A 22,269-nucleotide genomic window follows, 5' to 3' on the forward strand; every position below is an offset into this window, starting at 1 on the left:
GAGTGATTTTACTGGCATATCAGTACATTAAATGAAATTATAGCCACCCAACTGGTACGATTTTGCTTCTTTTCCTTGTAACATCAGTGCTGGAATTTAGCCAAAGATACACAAAGACCATCTCGTGAGCTATGGATATCTGTTCTGAGAGGTCTTGAGGAAAATTCAAAGGGTCTATGCCTTCTATTAAAAACTGCTTGGGGAACTAGGGGTGGTGGAAGGGGAGGAGGGCGGGGGGTGGGGGTGAATAGGTGACGGGCACTGAGGGGGGCACTTGATGGGATGAGCACTGGATGTTATTCTGTATGTTGGCAAATTGAACACCAATAAAAAATAAATTTATTATTTAAAAAAAAAAACGGCTTGGGGGCAGCCCCCGTGCTTTAGTGGTTTAGCACCGCCTTCAGCCCAGGGCGTGATCCTGGAGACCCAGGATGGAGTCCCATGTTGGGCTCCCCGCATGGAGCCTGCTTCTCCCTCGGCCTGTGTCTCTGCCTCTTTCTCTCTCTCTCTGTGTCTCTAATAAATAAATAAGATCTTAAAAAAAATAAAATAAAAAATAAAAACTGCTTGGTCTGGTGGGTGTTTTCTGCGGTCCTTTCTTTAACTTCCTGACCCAACATTCTGTTTTCATCCCCTCACTATCTTTAAATAGCACCCCCAGGAGCAAGCCACAGGCATAGCTGGACATGTGTGTGGTTAAAAATAAATAAATACATACATGCTTAAATCAGAGTCCTTGGTACAACCGGAGCTTGGTGCTGGGAAAGATGCCTGACACTGCCTACTATTCAGGGCAAGAAGTGGATTTAGAAATATACAAAACAAGAGGGAGTCCATGCTTTTGCAGTTAGGGATTTAGGGAAAGCTATTTACTTCAATCCAGGACCTATAACAACACAAAGCCAGCCATAAATGTATGACCTGGCTGAGAATGGATACCTCCTTTTCTCTGAAAAACTGCAAACCAGAATGCACTGCCTGTAACAAAGCTGCTAAAGGATGGTGTATGTTGTGGGGGTAGGGGAGAGAAAGGGCTGTGCAGAAGAGAAGGGATTAAAATTTAAGGTGAATCAGGGAGGGTAACCTTCCTCTAAATTGTGACTATTTCACTAAAAATAAGCCCACAGCACAATGGCATCAGAAGGATCTCTACTCAATAGGCAGGTTGAAGACACAGTCTCTCTCGCTTGACTATGGCCAGTGAGCATGCTCAGGGAGGCCCCAGGTGTGACCTCTGCTCCCCTGTGAGCAGTGGAGGGACCAGGCAATCTATCATGGTGTTCCTCCTGTCAGCCCTGGTGCTTCGCTGCCGCTGTCTGTCACCCTAGTGGATGAGACCTGCTTAAGGGCAATCATGTCAATCTCTATGTGACCACTCAGTCTAAGGCAGAAGGATGATCTTGACAGGCCTGGCAAAGTCAGCAGAAGGTACCAAAAGCTGAAGTCATAGCCTTCCCACAGAGATGCAATGTGGACCATTGTTTGTTTTTTTTTTTTCCTTCAGTTTCTTCTTTATTTTTACTTGCCCATTTTCTTTTATTCTCATGACATAGGCTAAAGCATACAGAACTTGCCATCAGAGCTGGTCATCTCGGATAAACCTGTTGCCCTCGGAATTTTTCCCATAGTAAACATAGCGACATTTCCCCAGGACACCTGCAAAGAAAATGAAATACATCTTTAGAAGTGGCACAATTAGTACAGCAAGGAAACACAGGCCTAGAAAAACATATGCAACAGGGTCTCAGATCCAGTGGGTAGCAGTAAATGGATTAAGCCCCAGGAGAGAAGGACCCTACTTTCCTGTCCTCAGAGTTGGCATTCAAATAAAATGTCACCAGAGCATAGGCTCCTAGGAATAACATGTTTCCTGGATGAATTCTCTTCCGCATTTCAGAGACTTTTCTAGTTTGGCCAAATTATCCTCAAAATAAAGCATAACCCTTTCTCTCTCTAGGTTCCCTTAGTAGAGTTTCTAAAAATGGAAAAGTAAGACTTTCAAGATGGGTCCCACCCAAGTAAAAGATGTAAAACAATTTTCCCAGAATGTGACTCTTTTCAAGTCTTTTATCATGAATCAGGATTATTATCATCCAGGGAGAAGCTTCCAAATCCCAGGAGGCATCAAACACATCTGGATGATCAAGGAACAGTGGTGGTGGTGACAAAATGCCACATGGAAACTAACAAGAGCCTCCAGCATTAAAGGGCTTCTTCTTCCCCCACTCCTTTCTTTTTCCCCACTTGGTTCCACACCCAACCTGAACCCATGGGTAGAACCCATGACCCTAAGATCAAGACCTGAGCTGCTATCAAGAGTTGGACACTTAACTGACCAAACCACCCAGGCACCCCAAAAGGGCTTCTTCTTACAGGCTGCCTGAAATGAATTCTCAGGTTGGAATGTTTTTGATTTTCATCTTTGGTTTTATTTTAAATAATTTTCTAGCCCCAAGTGCAGTTTTTGTTTCATTAAGGAGATTGTAGGAGAGTTTAAGTAAGAAAAAACCCTAGAATAAGGTCAAATCTTTTAACCAACTCCATATATATTCTAAACATCTTTAAGAAATCACCTGCCACAGTTATTATGAAAGCTTTGTATGATCATTAAGGGAAATCAGTTTTTCTCAAAGAAAACATTTATGATGACAGTTTGCTTTTTGCCATATTGCTTTTCCCTCTCTAATTTTAGAAAAACTAACTTAAACTCCAGCTTCACAGAGTTGTCTTATTACTAAAAGTACTTGCATCTCTGAAGTGTGCATAACTAGAAAAAAAGCAAAGAAATATCCATAAAACATTAATTCACGGGCCACAAATCTGCTTATAAAATAGCTACCTATATGCATGATTACTTTTTCTATCAGTTTGTTAGCATGGAACCAACAATCACCATCTATTGTTCATTTGGGGTAAATTAGCACTTGAAATTATCCAGGTTCTTCACAGCAGAAGTTCTAAGTAAATATTTTTGTGATTGTACAAGAGATGGCTCTCCATTTACAGGACTTTAGATATTATTCTTAAATAAGGATTAAAAATGACTCTTAGAAACTTTTAAGGACAGGGCAGAGGCTCCCCAGTTTGGATGGCTTGGGACAAAGTTGGGAATTACTGGGGTCACAGAATCTTTTGAGAGTCAGCAAAAGGGAGAAGGAGAGTGACATTATTTCATGGCCTCAAACTGGTCTTGGGCTTGCTCTCATTTCTACTATTTGTCATGTTTCCATGAACCAGGGTACTGCAGACCACTCCTCCCCCTTAGCCATGCTTCCTCCTTGGCCCCAATCCCTAATCTCTGCTTTTCAGAAATTAGGCACTTGGAAACATTGAGTTTGGATAAGACCTCCTTGAAACATTTCTTGGGGCTAAAAATTATTCCTCTGGCTATTGGCACTGAGCTGCTCCCGTTATTGCACTGTATAATGTGGCACCTGCTGTAGTACAAACATTGTCACCAATGCTGGGAACTGGCCTGTTGGTCAGGCTTGGCTGGTCAGGTTCCATTCCAGGAACAGTATCCCCTACAGGCCTGGGTGGGAGGGTCTCAGATGTTTCTGAAAATCCACAAAGGGCTTCCTTAAATATAATTGACTCAATAAACCCTCAAGAATCTGGAAGGATGAGGCCAACGGATGTTAATTTGTTTCCACAGCACCAGGACAGCATGAATTTTTATAAAAAGAAATGGATAGGGCTGTCAGATATCATAAAGAACACAGTCTTTCTCTTGAGTAAAAGAATGAAAGGCAGACATGCACACACACATACACACGTGCACACACACACCACCCACTAGTGGGTGCATTCTCTCCAGTAAACCCTCCAGTGTGTTCAGGGATTGAATTTCTTTACTCCATCCTCTCTCCTTGGTAACCATCAACTCCAGATCTTGCCTAGACACAACCTGGACGGCAAATGCCATCCTGGAAACAAGTTGGCTACTCCTGGAACACGGGCTGCAAATGTGGAGGGAGGTGAAGTGTTCTGAGCCATGTTCCCCAGTGTTCCTTTCTGGTCGGCACTGATGAAAATCCTTTTTAAGGTCTGCCCTGTTCCTTCGGGCCTGGAAGCAAGAATGTTTATAGACGTCCTGGTGAGAGAGGGCTGTTTGATGAATGCAGGAGACTGGCAAGGTGTCAGAGCTTGGAGAATGAGGCAAGGACATGAGGTATTAATATTGTCAATGATCTCTTGACGGGAACACAGATACTGCACTCACCGTCAGATTTAAATAGGCATCAAGTGCATTGATGACAAAAGGGCAGACTTCAAACAAAGGGCTGTGTGGTGGGGAGCGGAGCTAGTCTCTGTGCTGGCAATAACCTGATCTGAAAAGACACTGTCAGGGCTAGCGACAGGCCCAGAATTGTGTGCAGTGACAGAAAACAGAGATGCTGACAGAGATACCAGTGCCATATAATGCCAAGGATATTCTAACACTGTCTGCCGCTCTAACGAAAGCTGACATCACTCCCTATCACTTGGGGTCTTCTATGTCCGCTCCTGCAGAGCATTTCTCCCCAGACATCATTACAAAACTCACCCTCTAAGTTCCTGGCAGCCCCGTTCGGTCAAAGCACTTGGGGTTAAGGGGCCTAAGGATAACCTTAGTCAATCTAAATTTGGACTTTGCAGGAGGAGTGCACTCATCCCCCTGATATCTCGGCTACTTCAGGTGATCAGAGTGCCAACGTGTGAGGAGCTGTCACCTTGAATAAAATCCTTAAAGGGAAGGCACTCAGTCTGTGGGCTGCTCCTGGGAGGCACAGAGACAGCCTGGCAGCCAAAAATGAAATCCAGCTGCTGGTGTTCTCCTGGGGAGAAAGGTAGTCTGGCTATCGACAGTTAAAATCGGCTGAAAGTTTTGAACTCACACCATCTACAACTGCTTAAATTAAGCAAGCATTGCCTCTTTTGAGAATCCTACCCCAGCTCACAGGTGGGAGGTGATTATCTCTCACGTGGGACTTTAGTGTTCAAAATAAATAAATAAATAAATAAATAAATAAATAAATAATAAATAACTGACATTAACAAGGAAGGTTAAAAAAAAACAAAAATAAAAAACAAACCTCACAATCTCATGTGTGACCATAGGATTTTATCATGAAGATTATTTGTAAAATAATAGAATCTGCTTATAAATTAAGTGAGGTGGCATCGTGTTTCTCTCTTCCCTGCCTCCCCATGGCTCTTTTCTCCCGCCACGGCAACTGCCATAAACTGTGAAAATTACAGAGGGAACAGTTTGCTTGCAAAGAACATTTTGACAGGGAGGCGCTCTGAGGCTAGAATTTGGGAACCCGCTGGTTGTGACTCAGTAGGCGGTGGTTTCCGTGTACATCTGTAATGCATTCACTTGTTTGTATCTCCACGAACTATAACGTCTTGGGACTGTAGGGGGAACAACACATTTAATGGCATATGTAGTGTTTTTAATTAAAATATCTGGCTTCGGCCATAATAAGTGAAGCAGGCTTGCCATGCATCAGGCCGACGTGTATCTGTCTGCGTGGGGGTTTCTTTTCAGGGGCCCTGAAAAATGACAGTGTGCTGTCCCCTGGGGAATCTTCTCCTGCCAAATGAGACTCCTAATTTTTCTTAAGTAGCCAGCTCTCCCATCACCATAAGCTTTTAAAACTATAATTATGAAAAAAATGTATTGGGAAGAATCTGTTTTAAAGAGGTTCTTTATCTTTTAAATGTTTCCCCCTCTGGAATGGATGTTCTAATTACGCAGGTTAAGTTATGACCTTGGGGCTGCCTGAGGGGTGAGAAGCAGCCTCTTTTCTTTTGATACAAGGATGTGATGGCAGGGCAGTACTAGAGACTTTGCCGAGGAAGACCCTGAGAGTCCTGAGTAGAAATTCCTTGCACCCTCATCCAGAGTCTAGCAAAGACCCCTGGGTTCCCCAATCTCCCAGACGGCCTTGTACTTCCAGTTGCATTTCTGCTGTCTATTTATTAAGGAGAGGTGGGAGTAGATTTGCATTTAAATCCAGCTCTGACCCTAATGGTTATGGGACCATACACATGTCCCTCTTCCTTACTGGGCTGCATTCCCCATTTGCAAAATGAAGGCAAGGGGCCAGATGATCTTGGAAGTTCATTTTAGCTCTGAAATAAGTGATTTAGTGTTTTCAAATGCTTCCCTTATGAAGACAGGGATGTCAGATCCAATGCTGCCTGATGGAGAAGGCAAATCCAATGGTCAGTTAATCAAAAATTTGATTTCAACTAAGTTAGCTCTTGAAATCCATCCAGCCAACATTCCCATAATATATAGAAGAGGAGCTCTGCTGGACCTCAAAATCCCCAAGGAAAAGCTCTACTACAGTTTGTTCAACCTGTATTTCACACTCAGAGCTGGGAAGGATGTCCCGCAAACTAGCCCATGTCCCATTAGCTTTGATAGGAGCTCATTAACTTAGTAACTTCTGACTCAACAGAGCTCAACTCCAAATATCAGAGTAAGTGGTTGTCCATTTGCATCTTAGTTGTTAAACAATAATGATCTAGACACACACAAACATACAAATACAAAAACTTATTTGATAATGGGGGACAGGTTGGACCAATCAATTCAAATTTGTTAAATAAAAGTATCAACTCTAAGATCATTATTAATATTAGTTTTGGTAATCACCATTTAAAATGCTATTATCACAAATGTAAGTACAGCTGTGTAATGACAAACAGATTTTGATCTGTTTGTGATCACTAGGAGCTTACAATTAGGCAGCACTACAGCACAGGCAAGGGAGAGAGGTTCTTGCAGAACTCCTATCCTCCAATCTGTACAAATAAAGGAACTAGACTGTTCATGGCCTCTTGGGGGGGGGGGGGAGTGATGACAGTGTTGTGAAGAGGTGGATCCAGAGACAGAGAAAGAGTATCTTGAGAGTCATTCTGGTCGACTGCAGAAGGTTCTAGAACTATGCTTTCAAGTGACACTATATATACCTGTGAATATGCCACCTCTACAATACTCCTTCCTCCCCAATCTCTAATGCCCAGGCGCTGAAACAGTGCAGAGAAGGTGTTCAATAAATACTTGTTGAATGGATAAATTAGCACTGCTGAAATTATTTCCTATACACAATTTTTACAGAATCCACAAAGTCAGGAATTTCAATTCCTGAACGCTCATACCTTCACCTCTGCTAAGCCTACACGTCTGAAACATCTTAAGACTATGTACACATTGAGCATGTGCCTTCTTCAAGAAGGGGGCAAAATAACAGAAGGCAACAGTCTCAATTCCTGAGCACCAGGGTTGTTTTTATGCTGAACACTCTCCTTCCACATAAACAAAGCAATCACAATATCTGGCTGGAAAGAGAGAAGTGAAGTGAACGTTATCATCCTGTCTTAAGAGCTGTAAACATCATACACAGGGAAGGACATTCCCCCAGAAAGCACATTTGTGGGTCTTTGTTACATGTGGGCCGCGAGTAAACTGGGAGCTGGAAGGGAATAAACGCCCATGTTTTATGATCTTGAGAAGTGGCTGGAGCAAACCTCGAGGTCAGCCTGTTTGACGTGCTATCAGCTCTGCTGTGGGTATGACCCCGGGTTGAGCAGAGCTTGCAGGATTACAGGCCCCAGCACAACATCCTCCTTCAGTCAGCTACTTACAGACTAAGGCCAAATGAAAAGAAGAGAGATTTTAAAAGGTCTCAAGGGAAGGGGTCACTTAGGAGCTGTTTGTGCGGAAGGAGGACAAAGTCCATCCTCCCTGCCTTGCAGATCTTCCCTTGTCTGCGGGCCCCTCGGAGGAGCCTCAGGGTAGGAAGGAAAGGGGGAAGGCTCTCCACCCAGCAGAGGGTAGAGGAGTCAGAGAAGGACTTGGAGATGCCGTTAACAAAACTTTACGGGTTTTGCACTAAATTTAATCTTTGTACTGGCATTTCCTTTTTCTTTTCTGTACTACTCCAAACTGTCCTTCATGTTGAAATTGTTTTAATACTTGGGCTCAATATTTCATTATTTTGTTCATCTGTACTCAGGGGAGAGAGAAGCTTCTTAAGCTAAGCTGAGGGACCTCAGAGAAGTCATGACACTAACTGTACCTCCTGAAAATCTCCAGGGTGGAGTGCACCACCTGGCAATATGTGTAAGACGATCAATTAAATGTGGAAAGAAAATTAAAAAACAAAGCAAAACAAAAAAACAGAGAGAAGTCAAAGAAGAGAGTGAGAGGCTTCCTTCCCAAACTAGCTGAGTGTGATTTTAGGCAAGGGTCTTGGATTATAATCTGCTTCTTGGGTTGGAATCAGATGCCATGGTTGTGCGATGCTTGCTAAACCCCAAAACACCTGTAAGGGCCCTCGCTGCCTCCTGCATCGACTTGGGGCACAGGGTCCTTGCTGAGTGCTGCAGCGACCCCTCCAACAGAGCTGCGTGGGGGACGTCTCCTAGCCTCACAATTGAGCACACTCCTGACCTCTTCTCCTTTATTACACAAACATCCCCACGAGCCGTGGGAGCAGGGTGCCCTGCTATGCTGCCCCTGATACACTGCGACGGAGACGTTGGAATTCTCCCGTTTTGACCACAAGGATGCTTTGGCTTCATCCTTATGAATATAATAAACATGCAGACGAGCCTGGTGTTTTTTTCTCTGAGAAAGCACTAATTATTCAGAGCAAACTCCATTTAGCCAATTTAATCCCTTAATTGTTAAATGCAAAGTGAAGCTATATGCTACTTTTGACATTTCACTTCTCTTTTATCGAATTTATTTTCAATGGAAGCAGTTCTTTTTCCGTGTATTTTTTACATCAAGCTAAATTCCCCAGCTTTCGCCCGATATCAAAGTTTACCAAGTATGGCTTCTAAATCTGAGAGTCATCAATTTCCACAAAGTCACGTTACCGTGAGCAAAGTTTTGCAGATCTGAATTGGGACAGGAAGACTTGTGCCTTCTGTTAAAGTTTAGTCAACTCACTTTATTGTGCGTGGTTTTGGCTCATTTCAGTTTTATTTTGTTTTCCCTATTTCCACCAAGGCTAATTTCTCCCCATGAATATGTACAGTTTTCAATCTACCAACAAGATATAAATCTTGATCAGTTTTCTTTCTTTTTTTTTTTTTTTGGTCCATAATAAATTATGTTATGTGCAGCTTTAGCTGCTCTCAGTTTTATTTTGGATTGGCTCTTTCTACCTGCAATGCTTGTTATATGTTAAAGTAAATGATAGTTTTTATTCATTTCTTAGCACAAAGAGTGTGCAGGACAAAGATCAATACGTTGGATGCACGAGAGAACCCGAAAGGTGGGGTTATATGATGTGCTGCTTTCTACCAAGCATTGGTCAACAGTATGAACCACAGTGTGGGCCACACAATCCAAGGGTTAGGATGCATTTACACCCCAAAAGAAAGCTGACCCCAAGTACCCGGCCACCTAGCCCTTCGAGAAGAGGGCACCTGGCCCCAGTGCTCAGTCCTGTCTGGGAGGCCTCCTAGAAGGTTAAACATTGCACTGAGAGAGGACACATTGCATATCCTGCTTACCACACAGAGGCTGGGCCTTGTCAAGCCTCACCTGCGTGTTTGCATGGAATAAAAAGCCAGGGAGGGAAACCAGTCAGCAGAGAAAGGATCTTGGCACTGCAGGTGATAGGAATGCAAGGCTGAGACGCCAGCCTCCCGGCCTGGGGGAGGCTGCACAAACCATCATGTGACCAGGCAGACAGGTTGATGGGTGACAAGCCAGAGCCTGTGGAAAATGTGCTCTGGGCTCCTGGGGCAGCTGAAAATGAAGCTTGTCATTTTAGAAGAAAGGAAGGAGGTAGGAAAGGAGGAGAAAAAGGCAGGACCCGTTCTTCCCTCACAGAATCTGTTTGTGGGAAATGTAAAAGCTGGTCCAACTCCAAGAAATAACTGCACCTTTGAGTGGCCCCTCAGTAACCAGCTCCACTGTCCCACCTTGAGCCCCTGGTCCCTGCCCTCTGGTGGCAGCTTCCGGGGCCCTGCCCAGACCTGACCAGGCCATTCGGAGTCCTCTCCACATAGAGGAAATATTAGGCTGACGGAATTAAAATTTATCTGGCAGCAGATGCTTCCATTATGTGAATCCTGGAAACAGTCAACGTGCTTTTCCTCAGATGTCAATGCTTTTTAAATCGTGTTGTACTGGGGGTTGTTCAGGTAGACAGAGACTGATGGGAAGAGTCCCAGGGCTGAGGGTAGGCTCACTTGCTCCTTTTTAAGCACCATTAATATGATTGGCTCTTATCTCTACACATGCTGTATTTCAATCAAATAAGAATATATATAGATATATATGCATATATATATATCTGAGATAGATATATGCATATCTATCTCTCTACCTATCTATCTATATATCAGAAGTCAATGACATAGTAAAGATTTCCTTGCTCCAACCACATCCCCCCATTAAAAAAAAAAAAAAAAAAAACCTGCTAAATCTTCTTAGCAATCCAAATTTTGAGTTTTCTTCTCAGGTTACATTTGTGTGTGTGTGTGTGTGCCAGTTAAAATGAAGCCAGAAACAGTTTTTATTTTGAGTTCCTAAACAATATTTTATTTATAAACTCTTACAAGAATACTTTATTTTGCCATGCTTCCTAGCAAGCTTAAGCACAGAATAGAAAAGTTTTCTTTAAAATTATTTCCTTAATGGTACTGAAGAATTCTCATTGAGACACAATTCAAACATCTTCATTTTAGGTTAAGTCTTTTGTTTTATAATGGCAGAAAATGAGGTTCAAAGTGGTTTCCCCAAGGTCACAGTGCCAGACCAGACATCTATGCAACTGTACCTGTCAAGTCTCTGAATCATAGGACACTGCCTTTAAGATGGGGGAGCACTTCAAAGATCCATCTGACATAGGCCGACTCTTACCTACTTTTCCACTGGGAGAAATTGAATCTTCAAGGCCTGTTTGGTGTGAGCATGTTCCCCTACTCCCCATCTCTGTATTCTAAGTGGGGTTTAATGGATTTGAGATGGGCTGGATTCCAAAGTGCATGCTAAGATGGAATGCAAATCTGTTCAGATTCATGAAGTTCCCTTTTGTGCTGCTTACTGATGGACATCATATAAACCAAGCTGTCAATCAAAGTGGGCAGCGGTCAAGTGGTATGGCTTCATTTTTCTTTCTCAGTGTTTTTTTTTTTTTTTTCTTTTCACTGAAGAACTCAGAAATATTTCAGACAGGAGAAAAGAAAGAAAGAAAAAGTTCACCTCTTCACCACCTCCACCATTTCTACCATTATGTGGTCCATATTCTTTTCCATCTCCCATCTGAAGTCAAGAGCATTGCCACTAGAGGGCAGCATGAATTTAGGAAAAACAGCAGCTTTCTTTTTTAAAAAAAAAAAGAAAGAAAAGAAAAAAAGATGGCAACTATTCAGGAAGGGCCATTAAAGCCACACTGTGCTTTTGGTCGCCAATTATAGGTTCTGTAATGATCAATATGTCACGTTTGCTCAATAAATGCTGAAGGCTTTCTGGAAATGGAGCTACCAAACACCCACCCACACCACCACCACCCTTTTGGATTCCTTTAGCTTTGATTTCAAAGACTGATTTTCTTTGCCATCAGTTGCTCTAATTCATCTTCCAGGCTCAGGGGTTGGGGATGTTCACATAATATCTGCATAAATGTAAAGAAGTATGCAAACTAATAAGCAAAGATAAATTCCTGCATTTCCTAGAAAAATATCATTTTTATTGCAGAAATTCAAAAGCAAATATGCTACCCGATGGTATGGAGTTACCAATCATTATGATAGTAGAAAAAGTAGAAAACTAAAAAAAGAAGATAAAATAAAACTGGATCAATAAAATATGCAAAAGGTGTGTTCACTCCATCCACACAAATCATAACTGCCCAAAATTCACCCAGCCATCATCTTCCCTCTTAGTGTAGCTGATCCAGACTAATCAGAAAAGAGAGGCAGAAGCAACTCAAATAAAAATAAAATAATAATTCCAGCTTCTCTTTGGCCACTAATTGGCCCCCATCATTAGTCTCTGGTACTTGGGTCCATGTGTATTTCCATGGCCTGACATCAAATAACCACCTCCCTTTAGGAGAAGTGAGGTACTCATGGGTTTCCAGGGATTTCAAGCTTATCATTACTTTTCAAATAGTAATAAAGATACGACATTCTATGGCATGACATTTTAAATGTCATTTAATAGAAAATTAGAATTTTCTATTTAAAAGCAATGAGTAGATTCAATTAGAGAAGAGAGTAAACAAAAATCAGTGTAACTAGGGGAAGGATTGCTGAGTGCAGGTGTGGCTCTCCATCTCAGCTGAGAGACCTCTCACATCGTCAGTGAAGCAAGTATAAAATGGCTCTCACATGCTTTCTTCCCATATACTTTCTTTCCTCATATAACAGTCATGTGATTGACTAGCCACTAGGGGAATGTTGGGTTCCAGTTAATTAATTAAATTATCTCATTACCTCGTGGCTAACTAGAAACCTTTCTGAGTTTTCTCTCACACATCAACACTATGTAAAACCAAAGTCAATTTCATTGTCTTACCAGGTATATCACAGTGACCACAAATGAGGATTTCTCTGGGCATTTATAGTGAGAATGATACAGTTTAGAAGCTTAGCTGGGGTGGGAAGACTGTTCATTGAACATTTCTCAAGGTCTTAGGATCTCCTTTATATATGAGTTCCAAAAGGGCAGAGATGACAACTTTTCATCCTTACTTCATGAGGCCTAGGGCATGCAGGTACTCAACAGATTATTTTTTAGTGTGGAAAAAATGAAAGAATCCTAGAATACAACTTGCCCTTGCACCAGAATCACCTGGAAGGCTTGATAAAACAAATTGCTAAACCTCATCCCAGAATTTCTGATTAGTAGGTCTGAGACAGGGCCAAGAATTTGCATTTTTGCTAGTTTCCAGGTGACAGGGACACTGCTGATTAGGGGGTCCCACTTTAAGAAACAGTTGTTTCTTAAACCCAAAGGGGCTCCCGTTTTTCCTTTTTAAAAAATAAAACCCCTGATACTAGCTTTTATTCTTATAAAATTAAGATCACTCAAATTCAAAAACAGAAATCTAGTTGACTAAGGGTCCTGGTGTACTGAGTTTTAGTAAATGCAATTACTGTCTCCACACAGCAGTCTGAAAACCAGTGGCCCCTAAAATTAATAATACTACTAAGTATAATTATGATAGTTGCTCCAGCTCCTTAATAAGGAAGAAAAAAAAGTTTAAACTTAGGTGACATGTAGACTACATTAACAGAAGAAAAGGAGAAAGGAGATTTTTGGATGAGTGGAACTGAACCTGCAAACCATAATTTGTGAAGTATAGGGAAAAAAATTGCCAAAAATATTTCCCAGAGAGTCTTTAGCTTTCCTCTAAAAGGACAGAATCTTAAATGAACAAATCAGAGCAGTGGGGGGTCCTCCTGCAGAGTTTGAATGGGAGTTTTGGCTTTGCTCTCAAGCACAAATTTGCTTTTGGTTTCAGATCTGCTCCTATTAGAAAGCTCACATCAAAAGTGGGGAAAACATCCACAGTTCTGTCTAATTCTTCAGGCTAAAATTTCTCAAGAGAGTCATTGAAAATAAAGACAAGTTGCTTTTTTTTTTTTTAATCCTTCAAGCTACAAAAATAAAAAAGGAAAGAAAGAAAGAAAGAAAGAAAGAAAGAAAGAAAGAAAGAAAGAAAGGAAGGAAGGAAGGAAGGAAGGAAGGAAGGAAGGAAGGAAGGAAGGAAGAAAGAAAGAAAGAAAGAAAGAAAGAAAGAAAGAAAGAAAGAAAGAAAGAAAGAAAGAAACACCCTCAAATAAAATTAAGCAGACCCAGTAACAACTGGGTTTGTCATAATTCAAACTCCGTAAGCACTGGGGGAAAGACCTTCCTTCTCAGACCCATCAGTCCAGCCTCCATCTGCCCTTCATTAGAATCCAAACAAACCTTTCCTGTCCTGATATTACTATAATCTTTCCTAATTCCAGGACACTCTAAATTGCTTTCTCCAAAAGGAATCTGCTGATATATGAGCTAACTGAAAGAAGTTTGCATTATGTGTTAAAAAAAAAAAAAAGCAAAACACAAAACAAACCACTTAAAGTATGTTGTTGCAGAAAGCACAGCATAATTCTTGGGCACCAGCAAATCTCAATGCCAAATGCCAAAATGTTTTCATTATTTCGTGATCTTTAACTTCCCATCCTCTAACCTGCATTGGAAAAATAAAAAAATCACATATATGCTAAGGCTAATGAAAGAAACAATAGGTTAAGTAAGAATTAATAGTAGAAAGCAGTTTATAAGAGCAATATGAACCTCTTGCACTTTTTTTTTTTTTTTTTACCCAAGATAAAGACAAAGTAAACAGCAGAAGAACATATTATAAGGGCCTTCATTAGGGTCAGACTCATTAAAACTTAATGAAGGCACCAGAGCCTCTCCAACAATATCAAGAGGGGTGCGCTTTTTACCTATCAGTGGAATGGCCTGTGTTGGAGAGACATTGCTGACAGTGGGTGGTACCAGGTGTTATCTGTCTCTGGAACATACTACTTTGATGGCTTGGGATATTACCCCTTTTATTTGGCTGGCTTGAATTCGTCAGGATTCACCCTGTGGTGAGTTAACATGCCTCCATATTGAAAAAAAATTGCCCATGGGCCAATGTGAGCCTCGCACCTAATAGAATACATCTGGCTCTGACAGTTTGATGCCCAGCTCTGAGCCACATTCGGCAACACAAATTAACAGCGTAGACATTGCCCACGCTGAGCAGGAAGTAATAACCTGCTACCTGCTACTTGGCCAAAATCTCATTATAAGCCATTACGGTAATTGAGGGCCAAGACTCTGTGGATATTAGACTCCCCGAGCGCCAGTCGTTAGTTCAGCAGAAGAAAGACTCCGAATGGAGGGGGCGGTGGGGCAGACTGAGGAGAAACTGCTTTGGACCAGAGCAGGAATTCCATCCACAGGGTTCTCTGTGTTTCTGGGAGATCTGTGAGCTGTTTCTCTTCTGCCCTAAAGCCCACAGAACCTCTGGCAGGGGGCCGGGGGATAGGGGGGTCAGGACTACAGGAAACTGACGTAATTCTTGGTAGGCCTCCAACAATGCTATACAATTAAAATTTGGTTTAAATGAATAATGAGGACAGTCACAAAGGGACGAAGAGGGCAAAAGAAGTAAGGATGCTCCAGAGTAATAAGAGTAGAAGCTGGGGTATAGAGAGGGGAAGAGGGAAGCCACCCATTTCCCCAGAAGATGTAGCCTCTCAAGAATTACTGCACCTCTATGAGCTTCCACTCTTCTATAGCTAGCAAGGCCAGCCCTCTTATCCCATAAGGCTGGCCCTCTTAGTCACTGTCCATGGTTGGCCAGATAGGGATGAAACAGTTGGGTTTGGTAGAGGGAAACAGGGCAGAAGTCCAATGGATCAAATAGCTTATCAGTTAACCTGAGTTTTGGTACCATGCGGATGGTTTTGGACTGTAGTAATCTTGACAGCTATCAATAAACATCTCTTAGAAAAAGTTACAGAGGGCCAGGGAAGGGAGTAATTGAAAATACAATAAACAGTCTCCAGAAATTCCTTTTTATCCCACCACATACAGGTCTCCACCTGCACCCCACATACACCCCAATAAGAACCAAATTCTCAAATTACGGGAGCATGTTTATGCCAGGTTTTATGTTGATTATACTCAGGAGTATCCTAAAACTTCTGAGTGCCAGGTCTTTTCCAGAAATGATTGGAAGCCTACTTAACAAATCTTCCTGGGCATCCAGAAGTTTCCACTGCATCCTATACCATGTCTCAGTGAAAGGGTCCTTGGCCTTGGAATTTTGAAAGAGTTGGTATTTGGGGGAAAATAAACACTATGGTGGAGGAGAGAGGGAGCTGCTGAGCACAAGGACGTCTGTGAGCAGCGGGTGCGCACTCAGAACACCCTAAGACAGTCTTCCTGCCTCAGCCACACCAGCCTCAGTGTTTCTCTTCACCTAGAGGGTTAAGTACAAGCTGGAGCCTACGAAATGGCTGCTGTTGGTACAAGTGAGGCCTTCCCTATAACTAGATCCTTCAGGAAAAAACAAATTAATCAACAGCGAGCTGAAGTGGGTTTAATGATTGCATTCTGCATACAATCAGCTTTTCCCTTTTCAAGGGCCATCAATATGTCAAGGGAAGACATATCTGAAGGATATAGCTCTTAACATCAAGGTTATCTATTCTCCACAAGGCTCCCACTCCTTGCTGGGCTGATACTCCACGCTGCCTGTGTCTAACATTTTCATCAACTCTGCAATCAATCAAGGTAATAATGTTGTGCAAAAAATCAATTAACAACGCAATTAAACTTTCCTTATTATCTCAAAGGGCTGAAATAATACCTAAAGGGAAGATAGACTCACTGAACGCAGACATCCATAATCCAATGTGAAAGTGAATTATGAGGTTGGACAGATGCAGGCATGTGCGGGTGCTGTTATTTTCCAGGGGTTATATCTCATCGTGGCAGTGGTATCAGTCAGCCCCAATCCCAGACCCTAAAATTCCAAATTACTTTTAAGAAATATATGATGTGCAATATCCATTTCATATTCTCTTTTAAAGATAACCCCCTCCCCTCCAAAAAAAAATTGAACGGCCATATTATTCAAAGACAAAATGATCTTTCAACAAGAACATAAAATATAAAAGCTATAATAACATTTACATCTGTATAGCACACATCTCTGTAAATGCAGGTCATCTATTATACATAATCTGCAGAGCCTAAGAGTCCCGGGTTGTGGCACAACATTTAAAACCCAAATGCATGAATGTGCAGACTCCTATGGGATGGCTGTGGCTTCCCCCAAGTGGAGGTCTCACCCATGCCTGCCTACATACACATGCATGCTCACACATACACACGCGCATGTAGAAGCATCCGGAACAACGGAAGTATCACTCATTTAAAATGAGAATGACTATATTATTTAGCAATTACACTCAACTTGCCCTGAAACACTGTCCTTAGGAATCGAGCATTTATAGTACATAAAAGAGATGACTATTAACCTTTTGCTGCAGTGAGGACTGTGAAGGGCTTGGAATTTCACAGTGAAATGAGATACATGGTAGAAGAAGAGAAAGGGGTTCTCTGACATTTACAGAGCTCATGCTCAGGACCCACATGCAAAATAGTCTGTACCAAAAAAAGATAGAAGGGGAAACGATGACCAGAAGAGGAAGGCTAAACAAACAGAAAACAAACAAACAAATATCAAAGCAAAAGCCAGCAAACAAAAAGTGATGGTCAAATATTGACATTGTTTGAATATCCTCTTAACTCTTGGAAATAAAACACAACCACACTTAAAGGATCAATACAAACAGATGTCAAATGCAAATGCCCAGACGAAAATCACCTTCCTACACCCGTCCTTCTCCATCATGGCACCAGAGGCTTCCCTCTGGCGGGGTGGGAGGAGCTCACAGCATATATGGAGAGTCTAGGAGATCCCTGGAAATTTATAAGGAGCCAAATGAACTGATCCAGAGAGGCACAATTCCAAATTTGGGCCTCAGAGAGCTGCATGAGGAAGTATTTTGCTGTTTCTTTATCAAACACGTTGCTACGTGAGCTCTAGGTTTTGGTAACACACAGCCATTCTCCTAGTGTGTAGATTTCCACATATGGCACCCTGAGTTGTGCACATATTGGCGCTTTAAAATATCATTGCTTAACAATGAATTTCTTTTTTTGCAAGTCACTCACTTATAACAAGGACCTATCTTCTTAAGCCAAGTTTCCCCATTTTTAGCACAGCAAGGAGGCAGGATTGAGCCCCAAGTGCAGATGTACATGAACAGTAAAAACAAGACAAATGCATACAAGCGCTCACTCTGTAATTTTCTAAGAAAATTAAGAAAGCAAACTGTGATGTACTTTTTGGTACAGAATTTCAACAGAGAAGTTGAACAGGTTAGTGAATCCTGCCATTCCTCTAACCTTAAGGAACGTAATTAATATGTTTTCATTTTCAATGACTATATTGTGTGTGTATCAACTGGAACTGCTCCTGCTGTGTATTTGATTCCACTGACGATGGGGTGGGTTGGATTTTAAATGATGTGTGAGCACTTCTGTTCTTTCCGTGCTCTGGTTTATGTGTTATTCATGACTTGCATTACAGACATGGCTGATACACAGATGTAAATGTTATTAGATCTTTTGTATTTTAGAGGCTTTGTGAAAGGCTCCTTTGTTTTCAAATAATTCTCTTAACCACCAAAAATAACCAGTAATACATGACAATGTCTTGGGAATTTTTTTTCACTGAATTTTCTGATGAAGAGATTTTCTCCTCTCTACTGCTATTTTTTTTTCATCAAAATAAAAATACGGGATAGGTTGGCAGATGGAAGAGTTACATCTTCATAGTACCAGTCAAGAGCAAGTTTATGTGTGTTATGTATGGGCATACACAAATGTGCGTGGTGTGTTTTGTGTGTATGTGTTACATGTGCGTGTTTGTGTGTGCACTGTTATATGTGTGTTGTAGTCTTGCAGTAAACTGTGTTATACATGTTGTATGTATTACTTTTGTCTGTGTGCGTCTTGAGCATGGCTGTTTATATGTGCACATGGTGTGTACGTGAGTGTGAATATGTTGACATCATTACGCCAGATCACAACTCAAAGTTGCCAATTCTCAGTTGCCTGCCAAAGAAGCAGTTGCCTTACTGCAAATTGGTATCTGACATAATTTTTAATCTGTTTTCACTTTACTCCATCCTCTTCACATTTCTTAGGATTGTAACAGAAATGTCGCCGAGGATAAACCTCTTCATACAGACAGCACTTAATCAGTCTGTGCCTCTTACTGGCTCACTTTTCTTTATTGATTTTAAATTTAAACAATGCTCTGAGGCTGAACAATGCACCTCCACAAATATAGCTGACTTCACTGAAGGAGGCCAAGAAAGACAGAGATGTGTGTTCAGTCCTGAGCTTAGTAGCCCAACATCTACACTAAAAGGAAAAGAAGGCTCAGGCCCTCTCCCATCCTCAGGGCAGTGGGAGTACTTGCCTGATTTTAGAAAGGCCCTTTTTAGAAATACAACAAAGGTCATCTCAACTCTGAGAAATGTGGAGGAGTCCAGAGATCAGGTTCTATCTCCGTGTCTGTAGTATGTGTCCTGTGCAACTTATTCAATTTTTCTGGACCTTGGTTTCTTAGTGTCTGGAGAAAATGTTTCTTACTTCTGTTCCAATGAATATAATCCCTATTATCATCTCCATAAATATGTTTCTATGTTATACATAGCTCATATGGTGGACCCAAAGATAGAGACCTTTCTCTTTCCATGTCCCTCTCTTCCTTTCCTTGGTTTGTCCCCTTCCCTCCTAGAATATCTATGACCCTCATACTCCCCCTTGCTTTTCTTGGGGTTTCAACTCCAGAATTAAAATATAACTGTCCTCTTTCAGATACATGTCCCTTCACAACTTTTCAAAGAATCAACTAGTTTTCTGATCACTAATTCACATTAGGATATTAACAGTTGACGATGAAACAGAGTTTCATCACTTCAATAAAATATTTTATTTTTAAATACAGATACATTAAAAAATAGATGAACTGAATAAATCTTCAATGGAATTTCAGGCAAAACAAGTAAGTGGGGAAACACTATGTGCCAGGAACAACTCACGATACCCAAAATTAAGAAGAAAAGGAAAAAGAAGGGAGAGATTCTTTTTACATTTGAAGTACTGATAGGCCAATAAGTGAGATGATTGTCAAATAAAGATAGCTACAATAAAATTTGCTATAATAATATGCATAAAATGTTACACAAACACAGAAAAAAAGATCATCTCTACCTTGGGGAGGGATGAGGTGAACAGAATGCATAACTTTTTTTCTCTATATGTATTTCTCTTTTTACTTAAGTTACAGATATATTTGTTGTTGATAAGTTCAACATTACAGAAGGCATATTTAAAAACGTATTACTCCTCTTAAGACTTCCATAATCACCTGATATACAGTGATTCCCAGGATATACTGCTGGAGAATGTGAAGATAGGTATAGATAGAGCTATAGAAATGATAGAGATGTAGGTTTAAAAGTAGCTACATAGATCTAATGAGATATAGCTATAGAGATGATAGAGATGCAGGTTTAAATGTAGATATATAGATCTACAGAGATATAGTTATAGACACAGTGTAGATGTAGACATAGGCATACAGATACATAGAGATAGAGATGCTGATATAGGTATGTGGATATATATATGTATTTATATACATATTTATATAGATATAGATGTAGATGCAGGATATATTGCTAAGTAAAAATGCAAGGACCCAAAAAATAAATAAACTTAGTTACTTTTGAGTAAGAAGTAAAAATAAGATTAAACAAATAAACACACCTCTTCATCTATGTTTTTCGAAAAGGAAGATGTGAAGGATAAACCATAGACTAGAAGTGTGACTACGTGTAGCAGGAGAGTGAAAATAGCGTGGAGGGCATCAGGATGGAGCTGAGACTTCTCTGAATATATCTCTTTTTATTCATATATTTTACATATTCAAAAGTGAATAAAAAAGGATGGAAAAAAGAAAACCCTACAACTAAATACAACTGGGGAAAAGATGAACCTAATTGCATAGCAAATCAATAACATAGTGACACATGAAAAGAAAATCAAGTAATTTTGGAACACGGTACTTCAACTGCACACCTGAGTGACATATATTCTGAGAAAGAAAAAAAAGCAAAGTAATCTTGAGTTTTACTTAGTAGGCTTATTGTTGTTAGTGTTATTACCATTATAATTCGCAAATTGTTTTGTGTATTGTAGGGTAGAGCAAACATGTAAATATACTTGAAGTTTATTGGCATTTGGTGTTTTCACTGTGAGAGAAGGAAATCAAAGAATGAATGAATAAAGATGTAGTAGGAAAAATAATGGTTCCCAAGATGTCCATCTACACTCTGACCTCCAGAACTTGTACTACATTACTTTATATGATAAAAAAAACTTTGCAGAAGTGATAAATGGTATGGACCTTAGGTTGGAGACATTATTTTGGACTGTCTCTCTGGGTTCAACCTAATCCCAGGAGTCCTTAAAAAGGCAAGAGGCTCCCTAGGCTGTGATCACAGAGGTAGATGTGACCAGGATCAGAGAGATGCAACACCTCTCACTCCGAAGGTGGTAGAAGGGGCCTGGAGCCAAGGAATGGGGGAGGCCTCCAGAGCTGGAGAAGGCAAGGAGATGGAATCTCCACCGTGAATCTCCAGACAGGAACATAACCCTGCCAACACCTTGATTTTAGCTCATTAAAGAGCTTCCTTAGGCTTCTGACCTATAGAACTAAAAGATAATGAATCTGTGTTATTTAAGACATTTGGTTTGTAGTAATTTGTTATGGTAGTCCTAGAAAACTAAATAGAGAAGATGATGATGGTGACAATGATAATGGTAATGAAAACTGCAAGTCTAAACTAGAAGAATCTGTAAGAAATTATTAAAACTCACATATGTATGAATGTGTGTGCATATATATATGTGTATAGGACATCCGGCACCTCAATACTGGTTCTCCCCAAAATATTTCTACCCAAAATAACCAGGATGTGGGAAGGAAACGTACAATGTGCCTGAAACTTCTTGCATCGGAAAGCAGGTCAAGAACGCAGAAGGTGGCTTGAAGATCCTCTCTCTAGCCAAATTTGGCACTATTTGATATCAAAATGAATAATGAGAGTAATCCGACATATTGAATGAACTGAGAAAAAACTATGAGTTGAAAATAATACTTAAGTCCATAAATAAATATAGAGAAAAATGCCCTTATTTAAAGAATGCCAGCTAATTAATAAAGAAGGAATGCCAACATTGGAAAAGTCACCATATTCCAATGCAATAATTCAAATAAGTATTATCAACGGATGCTATAAGTATTGGGTGAAAGTTTATTGGAGAAGAAAATATTCACACAGCCTTAGACTGCCACTGTTTAGGGTACTTATTAATTATAAAGAGGAATATATACCTTCAGAGTGGATCAATATGGTAGTAACCACATTAACCAAATGATCAATCAGCATTACTACAAAAGAGATCATTAAATATGTGTCTCTCAACATCATGAAATACACTCACCATCACCTACATTTGCCAAAATGTTAAACCTGAATCAAATTATGAGTGAGCAATCAGAAAAATCTGGAATATGGGAAATTGCACAGTGACACTGACTTGGC

The 22,269-nt window shown here is 40.7% G+C and overlaps 1 protein-coding gene across 1 annotated transcript in view; it reads right to left on the minus strand.

Moving 5' to 3' along the window:
- Nucleotides 1-262: 262 nt before the first annotated feature.
- Nucleotides 263-22,269, minus strand: part of LRMDA (leucine rich melanocyte differentiation associated) — a 1,013,426-nt gene continuing 991,419 nt past the window's right edge. Inside the window, exon 7 of the mRNA XM_055325848.1 lies at nucleotides 263-1,659. Within this exon, the coding sequence (XP_055181823.1) occupies nucleotides 1,580-1,659 (80 nt within the window). The 3' untranslated portion in view covers nucleotides 263-1,579. The remainder of the gene's footprint in view (nucleotides 1,660-22,269) is intronic.

The sequence above is a fragment of the Nyctereutes procyonoides genome, unplaced genomic scaffold (genome assembly GCF_905146905.1).
Source record: "Nyctereutes procyonoides isolate TBG_1078 unplaced genomic scaffold, NYPRO_anot_genome, whole genome shotgun sequence".
NCBI classification, from domain to species: Eukaryota; Metazoa; Chordata; class Mammalia; order Carnivora; family Canidae; genus Nyctereutes; species Nyctereutes procyonoides.